Source organism: Dipodomys spectabilis, unplaced genomic scaffold (genome assembly GCF_019054845.1).
Source record: "Dipodomys spectabilis isolate Male_0828 unplaced genomic scaffold, ASM1905484v1 ptg000709l, whole genome shotgun sequence".
NCBI classification, from domain to species: Eukaryota; Metazoa; Chordata; class Mammalia; order Rodentia; family Heteromyidae; genus Dipodomys; species Dipodomys spectabilis.
In genome coordinates, this window is record NW_024871386.1 from 120,328 (window position 1) to 135,000 (window position 14,673).

Sequence of the window (14,673 nt, forward strand, 5' to 3'; positions counted from 1 at the left end):
ATTATTAATAATTATCATTATTAATTATGATTAATTATCATTATTATTAATTATTATTAATTCTTATTAATTATTTTATTATTATCATTAATTATTATCATTAATTATTATTAATTAGTGTTATTAATTATTAATTATCATTATTAGTTATTGTTATTAATTATTATTAACAATCATTTTAATTATTATTTATCATTGTTATTAATTATTATTATTAATTATATTATTATTATTAACTATTATCATTATTCATTATTATTATTTATCATTATTATCATTTGTTATTAGGTATTATCATTTTATTTATTATTATCATTAATTATCATTAATTATCACTAACAATCATTTTTAATTATTAATTATTATTATTAATTAATTTTATTATCATCATTAATTATTGTCATTAATTATCATTATTTATTATTTATTATTATTAATTATTGTTATCAATTATTATCTTTAATTACTATTATTAATTCCTGTTATTAATTATCATTATTAGTTATTATTATTAATTATTATTAGTAATCATTTTAATTATTAATTATCATTATTATTAATTATTATTATTATTCATTACTAGTTTTTTTCATTTTATTTATTATCATTATTATCATTAATTATCATTATAACTTATTATTAATTATTATCATCATTATTATTAGTTATCATTATCATTATTATTATTATTTATTATTATTATTATTAATTATTGTCATTAATTATCATTATTATTAATTATTACTCATTATCATTATTAATTATTATTAATTATTATTATTATTAATTATTATCATTATTCATTATTATTTATCATTATTTGTTATTAGGTATTATCATTTTATTTATTATTATCATTAATTATCATTAATAATCATTTTTAATTATTAATTATTATAATTCATTATTATTAATTATGATTAATTAATTTTATTATTATCATTAATTTTTGTCATTAATTATCATTAATTATTATCATTATTACCATTATTAATTATCATTATTTATTATTATTTATTATTAATTATTATCATTAATTATCAATAGTAATGATTATTAATCATTTTTTATCATTAATTATTATCATTCATTGTTATTAATTATTATTAACTATTATTAATTATTACCATTAATTATCATTATTAATTATTATTATTATTATTAATTATTATTATTATCTATTATTAGCTATTATCATTTTATTTATTATTATCATTAATTATTATTATTAATTACTGTTATTAATTATCATTATTAGTTATTATTATTATTAATTATTATTATTAATTATCATTAATAATCAATATTAATTATTATTAATCGTTTTAATTATTCATTGTTATTCATTATTATTAATTATCATTAAGTATTATTAATTCTTATCATTTATTATTATTAACAATCATTTTTAATTATTAATTATTATTATTAATTAATTTTATTATTATCATTAATTATTATCATTATTAATTATCATTAATTATTATTATTAATTACTGTTATTAATTATCATTATTATTATCATTATTGTTCATCTTCCCGTCATTCCTCCCGCTTCTCCCGTCTCTCCCGTCTTTCCCGCTCTTTCTTCTTCTTCTTCTTCTTCTTGGGACTCTCAGGGCCCCAGAAACGCGCCAAAACCCACTGCGCATGCGCGCGCCGGCGGCCGCGGCGGCACGACCCCACCGCGCATGCGCCTGCTCGGAGGGTGTGGGGGAACCAGGAGCAGGAAAGACGTCCGAAAGATACTGCGCATGCGCGGAGGGGGGAGGCGGCAGAACCGGCGACGCGTGCCAGAAGGCACTGCGCATGCTCCCAACGGCGGCCGCGGCGGCGGAAACGCTCTGCGCATGCTCTCGGCGGCGGCCGCGGCGGCGGAAACGCTCTGCGCATGCTCCCGGCGGCGGCCGCGGCGGCGGAAACGCTCTGCGCATGCTCCCGGCGGCGGCCGCGGCGGCGGAATCGCTCTGCGCATGCTCCCAACGGCGGCCGCGGCGGCGGAAACCCTTTGCGCATGCTCCCGGCGGCGGCCGCGGCGGCCCCGGCGCATGCGCAGCTCGTCCCTGCGGCGCGGCCTCGTCTCGCTGGCGGCCCCGCGCATGCGCAGTGCGTCCCTGCGGCCCCGCTCCGTCCCGCTCGCGGCCCCGCGCATGCGCACTGGCCCTCGCGGCCCCGCCCGCGCCTGCGCACTCGCCCTGCTCCCCCCCCCTTTCCGCTTTGCGCCCCGGGGGTCGCGGCCATGGCGGCGGCGGCGCGCGCGGTGACGCACCTCATCCTGGACCTGGACGGGCTGCTGCTGGGTGAGCGCGGCGGAAGCGGAAGCGCGCGGGCGGCGGCGGCGGCACTTCCGGGGGCGGTGGGGGACGCGTGGCCACGCCCCCCGGGGAGAGGAGGCCACGCCCCCCGGGGAGAGGAGGCCACGCCCCCGGGGAGAGGAGGCCACGCCCTCCGGGGAGAGGAGGCCACGCCCCCCGGGGAGAGGAGGCCACGCCCCCTGCATGTATCTGGCCACGCCCCCTGCTCTCAGTGTTAATAGCAGTATATAGGGGTCTGGGATGTCCCGCCCCTCCACTTCCGGTCTAGATGGAAAGACGTTAGCCACGCCCTCTGGGAGAGACGTAGCCACGCCCCCTGCGTGTATGTGGCCACGCCCCCTGCGCTCAGTGTTAATAGCAGTATATGGGGGTCTGGGTGGTCCCGCCCCTCCATTTCCGGTCTGAGCACTTAAACCTTGACCACGCCTCCTGGGGACACGTAGCCACGCCCCCTGCGTGTATTTAGCCACGCCCCTGCGTGTATCTGGCCATGCCCCCTGCTCTCAGTGTTAATAGCAGTATATGGGGGTCTGGGAGGTCCCGCCCCTCCACTTCCGGTCTGAGCACTAAGACCGTGACCACGCCCCCCAGGACAGACGTAGCCACGCCCCCTGCGTGCATTTAGCCACGCCCCCTGCGCTCAGTCTTAATAGGAGTCTATGGGGGTCTGGTGGGTCCCGCCCCTCCACTTCCGGTCTCAGTACTTAGACGTTGGCCACGCCTCCTGGGAGGATGTAGCCACGCCCCTAGGACCCTGTAGCCACGCCCCCAGGGGAGAGGAGGCCACGCCCCCTGCGCTCAGTGTTAATAGGAGTCTATGGGTGTGTGAATGGTCCCGCCCCTCCACTTCCGGTCTCAGTACTTAGACGTTGGCCACGCCCCCTGGAAGAGACGTAGCCACGCCCCCTGCGTGCATTTGGCCACGCCCCCTGCTCTCAGTGTTAATAGGAGTCGATGGAGGTCTGTGAGGTCCCGCCCCTCCACTTCCGGTGTACATCGAAAGACGTTAGGCACGCCCCCTGGGAGGATGTAGCCACGCCCCTTAGGACTCTGTGGCCACGCCCCCAGGGGAGAGGAAGCCACGCCCCACGGGGAGACGAGGCCACGCCCCCTGCTCTCAGTGTTAATAGCAGTCTATGGGGGTCTGCATAGTCCCGCCCCTCCACTTCCGGTGTAGATGGAAAGACGTTGACCACGCCTTCTGGGAGAGACGTAGGCACGCCCCCTGCGTGTATTTAGCCACGCCCACTGGTCACAAGTACTGATAGCAGTGTATGGGGGTCTGGGAGGTCCCGCCCCTCCACTTCCGGTCTGAGTACTTAGACGTTAGCCACGCCCCCTGGGAGGACGTAGCCACACCCCTTAGGACTCTGTAGCCACGCCCCCAGGGGAGAGGAGGCCACGCCCCCTGGGGAGAGGAGGCCACGCCCCCCGCGCTCAGTGTTAATAGCAGTCTATGCGGGTCTGCGTGGTCCCGCCCCTCCACTTCCGGTGTAGATGGAAAGACGTTGACCACGCCCCCTGGGAGAGACGTGGCCACGCCCCCTGCGTGTATTTAGCCACGCCCCCTGCGCTCAGTGTTAATAGCAGTATATGGGTGTGTGAATGGTCCCGCCCCTCCACTTCCGGTGTAGATGGAAAGACGTTGACCACGCCTTCTGGGAGAGACGTAGCCACGCCCCCTGCGTGTATTTAGCCACGCCCACTGGTCACAAGTACTGATAGCAGTATATGGGGGTCTGGGAGGTCCCGCCCCTCCACTTCCGGTCTGAGCAGTTAGACGTTAGCCACGCCCCCTGGGAGGACGTAGCCACGCCCCCCAGCACCCTGTAGCCACGCCCCCAGGGGAGAGGAGGCCACGCCCCCTGCTCTCAGTGTTAATAGCAGTCTATGGGGGTCTGCGTGGTCCCGCCCCTCCACTTCCGGTCTCAGTACTTAGACTCATCCTTCCCCTCTTCCTTCCCCTCTTCCTTCCCCTCTTCCTTCCCCTCTTCCTTCCACCCATCCTTCCCCTCTTCCTTCCCCTCTTCCTTCCCCTCTTCCTTCCACCCATCCTTCCCCTCTTCCTTCCCCTCTTCCTTCCCCTCTTCCTTCCCCTCTTCCGTCCCCTCTTCCTTCCTCCCATCCTTCCCCTCTTCCTTCCCCTCTTCCGTCCCCTCTTCCTTCCTCCCATCCTTCCCCTCTTCCTTCCCCTCTTCCTTCCCCTCTTCCTTCCACCCATCCTTCCCCTCTTCCTTCCCCTCTTCCTTCCCCTCTTCCTTCCCCTCTTCCTTCCCCTCTTCCTTCCACCCATCCTTCCCCTCTTCCTTCCCCTCTTCCTTCCACCCATCCTTCCCCTCTTCCTTCCCCTCTTCCTTCCCCTCTTCCTTCCCCTCTTCCTTCCCCTCTTCCTTCCCCTCTTCCTTCCCCTCTTCCTTCCCCTCTTCCTTCCACCCATCCTTCCCCTCTTCCTTCCCCCCATCCTTCCCCTCTTCCTTCCCCTCTTCCTTCCCCTCTTCCTTCCCCTCTTCCTTCCCCTCATCCTTCCACCCACCCTTCCCCTCTTCCTTCCACCCATCCTTCCCCTCTTCCTTCCACCCATCCTTCCCCTCTTCCTTCCCCTCTTCCTTCCCCTCTTCCGTCCCCTCTTCCTTCCTCCCATCCTTCCCCTCTTCCTTCCCCTCTTCCTTCCCCTCTTCCTTCCTCCCATCCTTCCCCTCTTCCTTCCCCTCTTCCTTCCCCTCTTCCTTCCCCTCTTCCTTCCCCTCTTCCTTCCCCTCTTCCTTCCCCTCTTCCTTCCCCTCTTCCTTCCACTCATCCTTCCCCTCTTCCTTCCCCTCTTCCTTCCCCTCTTCCTTCCCCTCTTCCTTCCCCTCTTCCTTCCCCTCTTCCTTCCACTCATCCTTCCCCTCTTCCTTCCCCTCTTCCTTCCCCTCTTCCTTCCACCCATCCTTCCCCTCTTCCTTCCCCTCTTCCTTCCACCCATCCTTCCCCTCTTCCTTCCCCTCTTCCTTCCACCCATCCTTCCCCTCTTCCTTCCCCTCTTCCTTCCACCCATTCTTCCCCTCTTCCTTCCCCTCTTCCTTCCCCTCTTCCTTCCCCTCTTCCTTCCCCTCTTCCTTCCCCTCTTCCTTCCCCTCTTCCTTCCCCTCTTCCTTCCACTCATCCTTCCCCTCTTCCTTCCCCTCTTCCTTCCCCTCTTCCTTCCCCTCTTCCTTCCCCTCTTCCTTCCCCTCTTCCTTCCCCTCTTCCTTCCACTCTTCCTTCCACCCATCCTTCCCCTCTTCCTTCCCCTCTTCCTTCCCCTCTTCCTTCCCCTCTTCCTTCCCCTCTTCCTTCCACCCATCCTTCCCCTCTTCCTTCCCCTCTTCCTTCCCCTCTTCCTTCCCCTCTTCCTTCCCCTCTTCCTTCCACTCTTCCTTCCACCCATCCTTCCCCTCTTCCTTCCCCTCTTCCTTCCCCTCTTCCTTCCCCTCTTCCTTCCCCTCTTCCTTCCCCTCTTCCTTCCCCTCTTCCTTCCCCTCTTCCTTCCACTCATCCTTCCCCTCTTCCTTCCCCTCTTCCTTCCCCTCTTCCTTCCCCTCTTCCTTCCCCTCTTCCTTCCCCTCTTCCTTCCACTCATCCTTCCCCTCTTCCTTCCCCTCTTCCTTCCCCTCTTCCTTCCACCCATCCTTCCCCTCTTCCTTCCCCTCTTCCTTCCACCCATCCTTCCCCTCTTCCTTCCCCTCTTCCTTCCACCCATCCTTCCCCTCTTCCTTCCCCTCTTCCTTCCACCCATTCTTCCCCTCTTCCTTCCCCTCTTCCTTCCACTCATCCTTCCCCTCTTCCTTCCCCTCTTCCTTCCCCTCTTCCTTCCCCTCTTCCTTCCCCTCTTCCTTCCACTCTTCCTTCCCCTCTTCCTTCCCCTCTTCCTTCCCCTCTTCCTTCCCCTCTTCCTTCCACCCATCCTTCCCCTCCTCCTTCCCCTCCTCCTTCCCCTCTTCCTTCCCCTCTTCCTTCCCCTCTTCCTTCCCCTCTTCCTTCCCCTCTTCCTTCCCCTCTTCCTTCCACCCATCCTTCCCCTCTTCCTTCCCCTCTTCCTTCCACCCATCCTTCCCCTCTTCCTTCCCCTCTTCCTTCCCCTCTTCCTTCCCCTCTTCCTTCCCCTCTTCCTTCCCCCCATCCTTCCCATCTTCCTTCCCCCCATCCTTCCCCTCTTCCTTCCCCCCATCCTTCCCCTCCTCCTTCCCCTCCTCCTTCCCCTCTTCCTTCCCCTCTTCCTTCCCCTCTTCCTTCCCCTCTTCCTTCCCCTCTTCCTTCCCCTCTTCCTTCCCCTCTTCCTTCCCCTCTTCCTTCCCCTCTTCCTTCCCCTCTTCCTTCCACCCATCCTTCCCCTCTTCCTTCCCCTCTTCCTTCCCCTCTTCCTTCCCCCCATCCTTCCCATCTTCCTTCCCCCCATCCTTCCCCTCTTCCTTCCCCCCATCCTTCCCCTCTTCCTTCCCCTCTTCCTTCCCCTCTTCCTTCCCCTCTTCCTTCCCCTCTTCCTTCCCCTCTTCCTTCCCCTCTTCCTTCCACCCATCCTTCCCCTCTTCCTTCCCCTCTTCCTTCCCCTCTTCCTTCCCCCCATCCTTCCCCTCTTCCTTCCCCTCTTCCTTCCCCTCTTCCTTCCCCTCTTCCTTCCCCTCTTCCTTCCCCTCTTCCTTCCTCCCATCCTTCCCCTCTTCCTTCCCCTCTTCCTTCCCCTCTTCCTTCCACCCATCCTTCCCCTCTTCCTTCCCCTCTTCCTTCCCCTCTTCCTTCCCCTCTTCCTTCCCCTCTTCCTTCCTCCCATCCTTCCCCTCTTCCTTCCCCTCTTCCTTCCACTCATCCTTCCCCTCTTCCTTCCCCTCTTCCTTCCTCCCATCCTTCCCCTCTTCCTTCCCCTCTTCCTTCCACTCATCCTTCCCCTCTTCCTTCCCCTCTTCCTTCCCCTCTTCCTTCCCCTCTTCCTTCCCCTCTTCCTTCCACCCATCCTTCCCCTCTTCCTTCCCCTCTTCCTTCCCCTCTTCCTTCCCCTCCTCCTTCCCCTCTTCCTTCCCCTCTTCCTTCCCCTCTTCCTTCCCCTCTTCCTTCCCCTCTTCCTTCCACCCATCCTTCCCCTCTTCCTTCCCCTCTTCCTTCCCCTCTTCCTTCCCCTCTTCCTTCCCCTCTTCCTTCCTCCCATCCTTCCCCTCTTCCTTCCCCTCTTCCTTCCACCCATCCTTCCCCTCTTCCTTCCCCTCTTCCTTCCACCCATCCTTCCCCTCTTCCTTCCCCTCTTCCTTCCACCCATCCTTCCCCTCTTCCTTCCCCTCTTCCTTCCCCTCTTCCTTCCCCTCTTCCTTCCACCCATCCTTCCCCTCTTCCTTCCCCTCTTCCTTCCACCCATCCTTCCCCTCTTCCTTCCCCTCTTCCTTCCCCTCTTCCTTCCCCTCTTCCTTCCTCCCATCCTTCCCCTCATCCTTCCCCTCTTCCTTCCACCCATCCTTCCCCCCTTCCTTCCCCTCTTCCTTCCACCCATCCTTCCCCTCTTCCTTCCCCTCTTCCTTCCACCCATCCTTCCCCTCTTCCTTCCCCTCTTCCTTCCCCTCTTCCTTCCCCTCTTCCTTCCCCTCTTCCTTGCCCTCTTCCTTCCCCTCTTCCTTCCCCTCTTCCTTCCCCTCTTCCTTCCCCCCATCCTTCCCATCTTCCTTCCCCCCATCCTTCCCCTCTTCCTTCCCCCCATCCTTCCCCTCTTCCTTCCCCTCTTCCTTCCCCTCTTCCTTCCCCCCATCCTTCCCCTCTTCCTTCCCCTCTTCCTTCCCCTCTTCCTTCCCCTCTTCCTTCCCCTCTTCCTTCCACCCATCCTTCCCCTCTTCCTTCCCCTCTTCCTTCCACCCATCCTTCCCCTCTTCCTTCCCCTCTTCCTTCCACCCATCCTTCCCCTCTTCCTTCCCCTCTTCCTTCCACCCATCCTTCCCCTCTTCCTTCCCCTCTTCCTTCCCCTCTTCCTTCCCCTCTTCCTTCCACCCATCCTTCCCCTCTTCCTTCCCCTCTTCCTTCCACCCATCCTTCCCCTCTTCCTTCCCCTCTTCCTTCCCCTCTTCCTTCCCCTCTTCCTTCCTCCCATCCTTCCCCTCATCCTTCCCCTCTTCCTTCCACCCATCCTTCCCCCCTTCCTTCCCCTCTTCCTTCCACCCATCCTTCCCCTCTTCCTTCCCCTCTTCCTTCCACCCATCCTTCCCCTCTTCCTTCCCCTCTTCCTTCCCCTCTTCCTTCCCCTCTTCCTTCCCCTCTTCCTTGCCCTCTTCCTTCCCCTCTTCCTTCCCCTCTTCCTTCCCCTCTTCCTTCCCCTCTTCCTTCCACCCATCCTTCCCCTCTTCCTTCCCCTCTTCCTTCCCCTCTTCCTTCCCCTCTTCCTTCCCCTCTTCCTTCCACCCATCCTTCCCCTCTTCCTTCCTCCCATCCTTCCACCCATCCTTCCCCTCTTCCTTCCCCTCTTCCTTCCCCTCTTCCTTCCCCTCTTCCTTCCCCTCTTCCGTCCCCTCTTCCTTCCCCTCTTCCTTCCCCTCTTCCTTCCCCTCTTCCTTCCCCTCTTCCTTCCACTCATCCTTCCCCTCTTCCTTCCCCTCTTCCTTCCACCCATCCTTCCCCTCTTCCTTCCCCTCTTCCTTCCCCTCTTCCTTCCCCTCTTCCTTCCCCTCTTCCTTCCCCTCTTCCGTCCCCTCTTCCTTCCCCTCTTCCTTCCCCTCTTCCTTCCACCCATCCTTCCCCTCTTCCTTCCCCTCTTCCTTCCCCTCTTCCTTCCCCTCTTCCTTCCCCTCTTCCTTCCCCTCTTCCTTCCACCCATCCTTCCCCTCTTCCTTCCCCTCTTCCTTCCCCTCTTCCTTCCCCTCTTCCTTCCCCTCTTCCTTCCCCTCATCCTTCCCCTCTTCCTTCCCCTCTTCCTTCCCCTCTTCTTTCCCCCCATCCTTCCCCTCTTCCTTCCCCCCATCCTTCCCCTCTTCCTTCCCCTCTTCCTTCCCCTCTTCCTTCCACTCTTCCTTCCACCCATCCTTCCCCTCTTCCTTCCCCTCTTCCTTCCCCTCTTCCTTCCCCTCTTCCTTCCCCTCTTCCTTCCCCTCTTCCTTCCCCTCTTCCTTCCCCTCTTCCTTCCACTCATCCTTCCCCTCTTCCTTCCCCTCTTCCTTCCCCTCTTCCTTCCCCTCTTCCTTCCCCTCTTCCTTCCCCTCTTCCTTCCACTCATCCTTCCCCTCTTCCTTCCCCTCTTCCTTCCCCTCTTCCTTCCACCCATCCTTCCCCTCTTCCTTCCCCTCTTCCTTCCACCCATCCTTCCCCTCTTCCTTCCCCTCTTCCTTCCACCCATCCTTCCCCTCTTCCTTCCCCTCTTCCTTCCACCCATTCTTCCCCTCTTCCTTCCCCTCTTCCTTCCACTCATCCTTCCCCTCTTCCTTCCCCTCTTCCTTCCCCTCTTCCTTCCCCTCTTCCTTCCCCTCTTCCTTCCACTCTTCCTTCCCCTCTTCCTTCCACCCATCCTTCCCCTCTTCCTTCCCCTCTTCCTTCCCCTCTTCCTTCCCCTCTTCCTTCCCCTCTTCCTTCCCCTCTTCCTTCCCCTCTTCCTTCCCCTCTTCCTTCCCCCCATCCTTCCCCTCTTCCTGCCCCTCTTCCTTACCCTCTTCCTTCCCCTCTTCCTTCCACCCATCCTTCCCCTCTTCCTTCCCCTCTTCCTTCCACCCATCCTTCCCCTCTTCCTTCCCCTCTTCCTTCCCCTCTTCCTTCCCCTCTTCCTTCCCCTCTTCCTTCCCCTCTTCCTTCCCCTCTTCCTTCCACCCATCCTTCCCCTCTTCCTTCCCCTCTTCCTTCCACCCATCCTTCCCCTCTTCCTTCCCCTCTTCCTTCCACCCATCCTTCCCCTCTTCCTTCCCCTCTTCCTTCCCCTCTTCCTTCCCCTCTTCCTTCCACCCATCCTTCCCCTCTTCCTTCCCCTCTTCCTTCCACCCATCCTTCCCCTCTTCCTTCCCCTCTTCCTTCCCCTCTTCCTTCCCCTCTTCCTTCCTCCCATCCTTCCCCTCATCCTTCCCCTCTTCCTTCCACCCATCCTTCCCCCCTTCCTTCCCCTCTTCCTTCCACCCATCCTTCCCCTCTTCCTTCCCCTCTTCCTTCCACCCATCCTTCCCCTCTTCCTTCCCCTCTTCCTTCCCCTCTTCCTTCCCCTCTTCCTTCCCCTCTTCCTTGCCCTCTTCCTTCCCCTCTTCCTTCCCCTCTTCCTTCCCCTCTTCCTTCCCCTCTTCCTTCCACCCATCCTTCCCCTCTTCCTTCCCCTCTTCCTTCCCCTCTTCCTTCCCCTCTTCCTTCCCCTCTTCCTTCCACCCATCCTTCCCCTCTTCCTTCCTCCCATCCTTCCACCCATCCTTCCCCTCTTCCTTCCCCTCTTCCTTCCCCTCTTCCTTCCCCTCTTCCTTCCCCTCTTCCGTCCCCTCTTCCTTCCCCTCTTCCTTCCCCTCTTCCTTCCCCTCTTCCTTCCCCTCTTCCTTCCACTCATCCTTCCCCTCTTCCTTCCCCTCTTCCTTCCACCCATCCTTCCCCTCTTCCTTCCCCTCTTCCTTCCCCTCTTCCTTCCCCTCTTCCTTCCCCTCTTCCTTCCCCTCTTCCGTCCCCTCTTCCTTCCCCTCTTCCTTCCCCTCTTCCTTCCACCCATCCTTCCCCTCTTCCTTCCCCTCTTCCTTCCCCTCTTCCTTCCCCTCTTCCTTCCCCTCTTCCTTCCCCTCTTCCTTCCACCCATCCTTCCCCTCTTCCTTCCCCTCTTCCTTCCCCTCTTCCTTCCCCTCTTCCTTCCCCTCTTCCTTCCCCTCATCCTTCCCCTCTTCCTTCCCCCTCTTCCTTCCCCTCTTCTTTCCCCCCATCCTTCCCCTCTTCCTTCCCCCCATCCTTCCCCTCTCCTTCCCCTCTTCCTTCCCCTCTTCCTTCCACTCTTCCTTCCACCCATCCTTCCCCTCTTCCTTCCCCTCTTCCTTCCCCTCTTCCTTCCCCTCTTCCTTCCCCTCTTCCTTCCCCTCTTCCTTCCCCTCTTCCTTCCCCTCTTCCTTCCACTCATCCTTCCCCTCTTCCTTCCCCTCTTCCTTCCCCTCTTCCTTCCCCTCTTCCTTCCCCTCTTCCTTCCCCTCTTCCTTCCACTCATCCTTCCCCTCTTCCTTCCCCTCTTCCTTCCCCTTTTCCTTCCCCTCTTCCTTCCCCTCTTCCTTCCCCTCTTCCTTCCCCTCTTCCTTCCCCTCTTCCTTCCCCTCTTCCTTCCACCCATCCTTCCCCTCTTCCTTCCCCTCTTCCTTCCCCTCTTCCTTCCCCTCTTCCTTCCCCTCTTCCTTCCCCTCTTCCTTCCCCTCTTCCTTCCCCTCTTCCTTCCCCTCATCCTTCCCCTCTTCCTTCCCCTCTTCCTTCCCCTCTTCCTTCCACCCATCCTTCCCCTCTTCCTTCCCCTCTTCCTTCCACCCATCCTTCCCCTCTTCCTTCCCCTCTTCCTTCCACCCATCCTTCCCCTCTTCCTTCCCCTCTTCCTTCCACCCATCCTTCCCCTCTTCCTTCCCCTCTTCCTTCCACCCATCCTTCCCCTCTTCCTTCCCCTCTTCCTTCCCCTCTTCCTTCCCCTCTTCCTTCCCCTCTTCCTTCCACCCATCCTTCCCCTCTTCCTTCCCCTCTTCCTTCCCCTCTTCCTTCCCCTCTTCCTTCCACCCATCCTTCCCCTCTTCCTTCCCCTCTTCCTTCCCCTCTTCCTTCCCCTCTTCCTTCCCCTCTTCCTTCCCCTCTTCCTTCCCCTCTTCCTTCCCCTCTTCCTTCCACCCATCCTTCCCCTCTTCCTTCCCCTCTTCCTTCCCCTCTTCCTTCCCCTCTTCCTTCCCCTCTTCCTTCCCCTCTTCCTTCCCCTCTTCCTTCCCCTCTTCCTTCCCCTCATCCTTCCCCTCTTCCTTCCCCTCTTCCTTCCCCTCTTCCTTCCACCCATCCTTCCCCTCTTCCTTCCCCTCTTCCTTCCCCTCTTCCTTCCACCCATCCTTCCCCTCTTCCTTCCCCTCTTCCTTCCCCTCTTCCTTCCACCCATCCTTCCCCTCTTCCTTCCCCTCTTCCTTCCCCTCTTCCTTCCACCCATCCTTCCCCTCTTCCTTCCCCTCTTCCTTCCCCTCTTCCTTCCCCTCTTCCTTCCCCTCTTCCTTCCCCTCTTCCTTCCACCCATCCTTCCCCTCTTCCTTCCACCCATCCCTCCTCCTCCCACTCATCCACTCTTCCTTCCATCCTTCCCGTCTTCCTTCCATCCATCCTTCCTCTCAATCCTTCTCCTCTTCCTTCCACTCATCCTTCCACCCATCCATCCTCCCTGCCTTCCATCCATCCTTCCCCTCAATCTTTCCATCCATCCTTCCTCTCATCCATCCACCCATCCTTCCCCTCAATTCTTCCATCAATCCTTATCCTCAATCTTTCCACCCAACCATCCATGCACTCATCCATCCACTCTTCCTTCCATCCTTTCCCTCTTCATTCCATCCATCCTTCCCCTCAATCTTTCCATCCATCCTTCCCCTCAATCTTTCCATCCATCCTTCCCCTCATGCTTCCATTCATCCATCCATTCATCCTTCCCCTCAACTTTGTCTTCTTTCCCCTCAATCTTTCCATCCATCCTTCCCCTCAATCTTTCCATCCATCCTTCCTCTCATTCATCCACCCATCCTTCCCCCCAACTTTCTCTTCTTTCTTCTCTTCCTTCCCCTCATCCATCCATTCATCCTTCCCCTCAACTTTGTGTTCTTTCCTCTCTTCCTTCCTTCCATCCTTCCCCTCTTCCTTCCACCCACCCTTCCACTCAATCTTTCCATCCATCCTTCCCCTCATGCTTCCATTCATCCATCCATTCATCCTTCCCCTCAACTTTGTCTTCTTTCCCGTCTTCCTTCCTCCCATCCATCCACGCTTCCTTCCCCCAACTTTCCCTTCTTCCTTTTCGTCCTTCCCCTCAATCCTTCCACTCATCCTTCCACCCATCCTTGTCCTCAATCTTTCCACCCATCCTTCCCCCCCAACTTTCCCTTCTTTCTTCTCTTCCTTCCTCCCATCCATCCCCTCTTCCTCCCACTCATCCATCCACTCTTCCTTCCATCCGTCCTTCCCCTCAATCCTTCCACTCATCCTTCCATCCATCCATCCACCCATCCTTCCCCCCAACTTTCTCTTCTTTCTTTTCTTCCTTCCTTCCATCCATCCACCCATCCTTCCCCTCAATGCTTCCATCCATCCTTCCCCTCATGCTTCCATTCATCCATCCATTCATCCTTCCCCTCAATCTTTCCATCCATCCTTCCCCTCATGCTTCCATTCATCCATCCATTCATCCTTCCCCTCAACTTTGTCTTCTTTCCCCTCAATCTTTCCATCCATCCTTCCCCTCAATCTTTCCATCCATCCTTCCTCTCATCCATCCACCCATCCTTCCCCCCAACTTTCTCTTCTTTCTTTTCTACCTTTCAGTCATCCTTCCACCCATCCATCCTCCCTTCCTTCCATCCATCCTTCCCCTCAATCTTTCCATCCATCCTTCCACTCAATCTTTCCATCCATCCTTCCTCTCATCCATCCACCCATCCTTCCCCTCAATTCTTCCATCAATGCTTATCCTCAATCTTTCCACCCAACCATCCATCCACTCATCCATCCACTCTTCCTTCCATCCTTTCCCTCTTCATTCCATCCATCCTTCCCCTCAATCTTTCCATCCATCCACTCTTCTTTGCCTCCTTCCCTTGTTACTTCCATCCATCCTTCCCCTCAATCTTTCCATCCATCCTTCCTCACATCCATCCACCCATCCTTCCCCCCAACTTTCTCTTCTTTCTTGTCTTCTTTCCCCCATCCCTCCTCCTCCCATTCATCCACTCTTCCATCCATCCTTCCCCTCAATCTTTCCATCCATCCTTCCCCTCAATCTGTCCATCCATCCTTCCCCTCATGCTTCCATTCTTCCTTCCCCCCCAACTTTCTCTGTTATTATGACTGTGACAAGTGTAATTGTGGATGATGATGATTAGTTCTTACTATTGTGACGATTATTGTTATTGTTATTATTGTTCTTCATTATTAGTTAATAGTATGAACAGTTATTGTCATGAGTTACTGTGATGGTTGTGATGGTTAAGGTGACTGTTATCGTTACTATCAGTGGGTATTTATTAGTACTACTGCTATTGTTACTGTTATTGTTCTTGTTCTTGTTCTTATTATTACTATTACTGTTATTGTTATTGTTGATTAGTTAGAATGATTGTTATTGTGGTTATTATTACTGTGACTGCTGTCATTGTTATTGTGGCTGGTTACTGACCTCTCTCTCTCTCTCTCTCCCTCTATGTCCATCCATCCA

The 14,673-nt window shown here is 53.1% G+C and overlaps 1 protein-coding gene across 1 annotated transcript in view; it reads left to right on the plus strand.

Annotated features, from left to right (window-relative positions):
* Positions 1–2,229: 2,229 nt before the first annotated feature.
* The window catches only part of LOC122101929 (pseudouridine-5'-phosphatase-like), a 30,359-nt gene continuing 17,915 nt past the window's right edge, over positions 2,230–14,673 (plus strand). Inside the window, exon 1 of the mRNA XM_042672419.1 lies at positions 2,230–2,300. Within this exon, the coding sequence (XP_042528353.1) occupies positions 2,240–2,300 (61 nt within the window). The 5' untranslated portion in view covers positions 2,230–2,239. The remainder of the gene's footprint in view (positions 2,301–14,673) is intronic.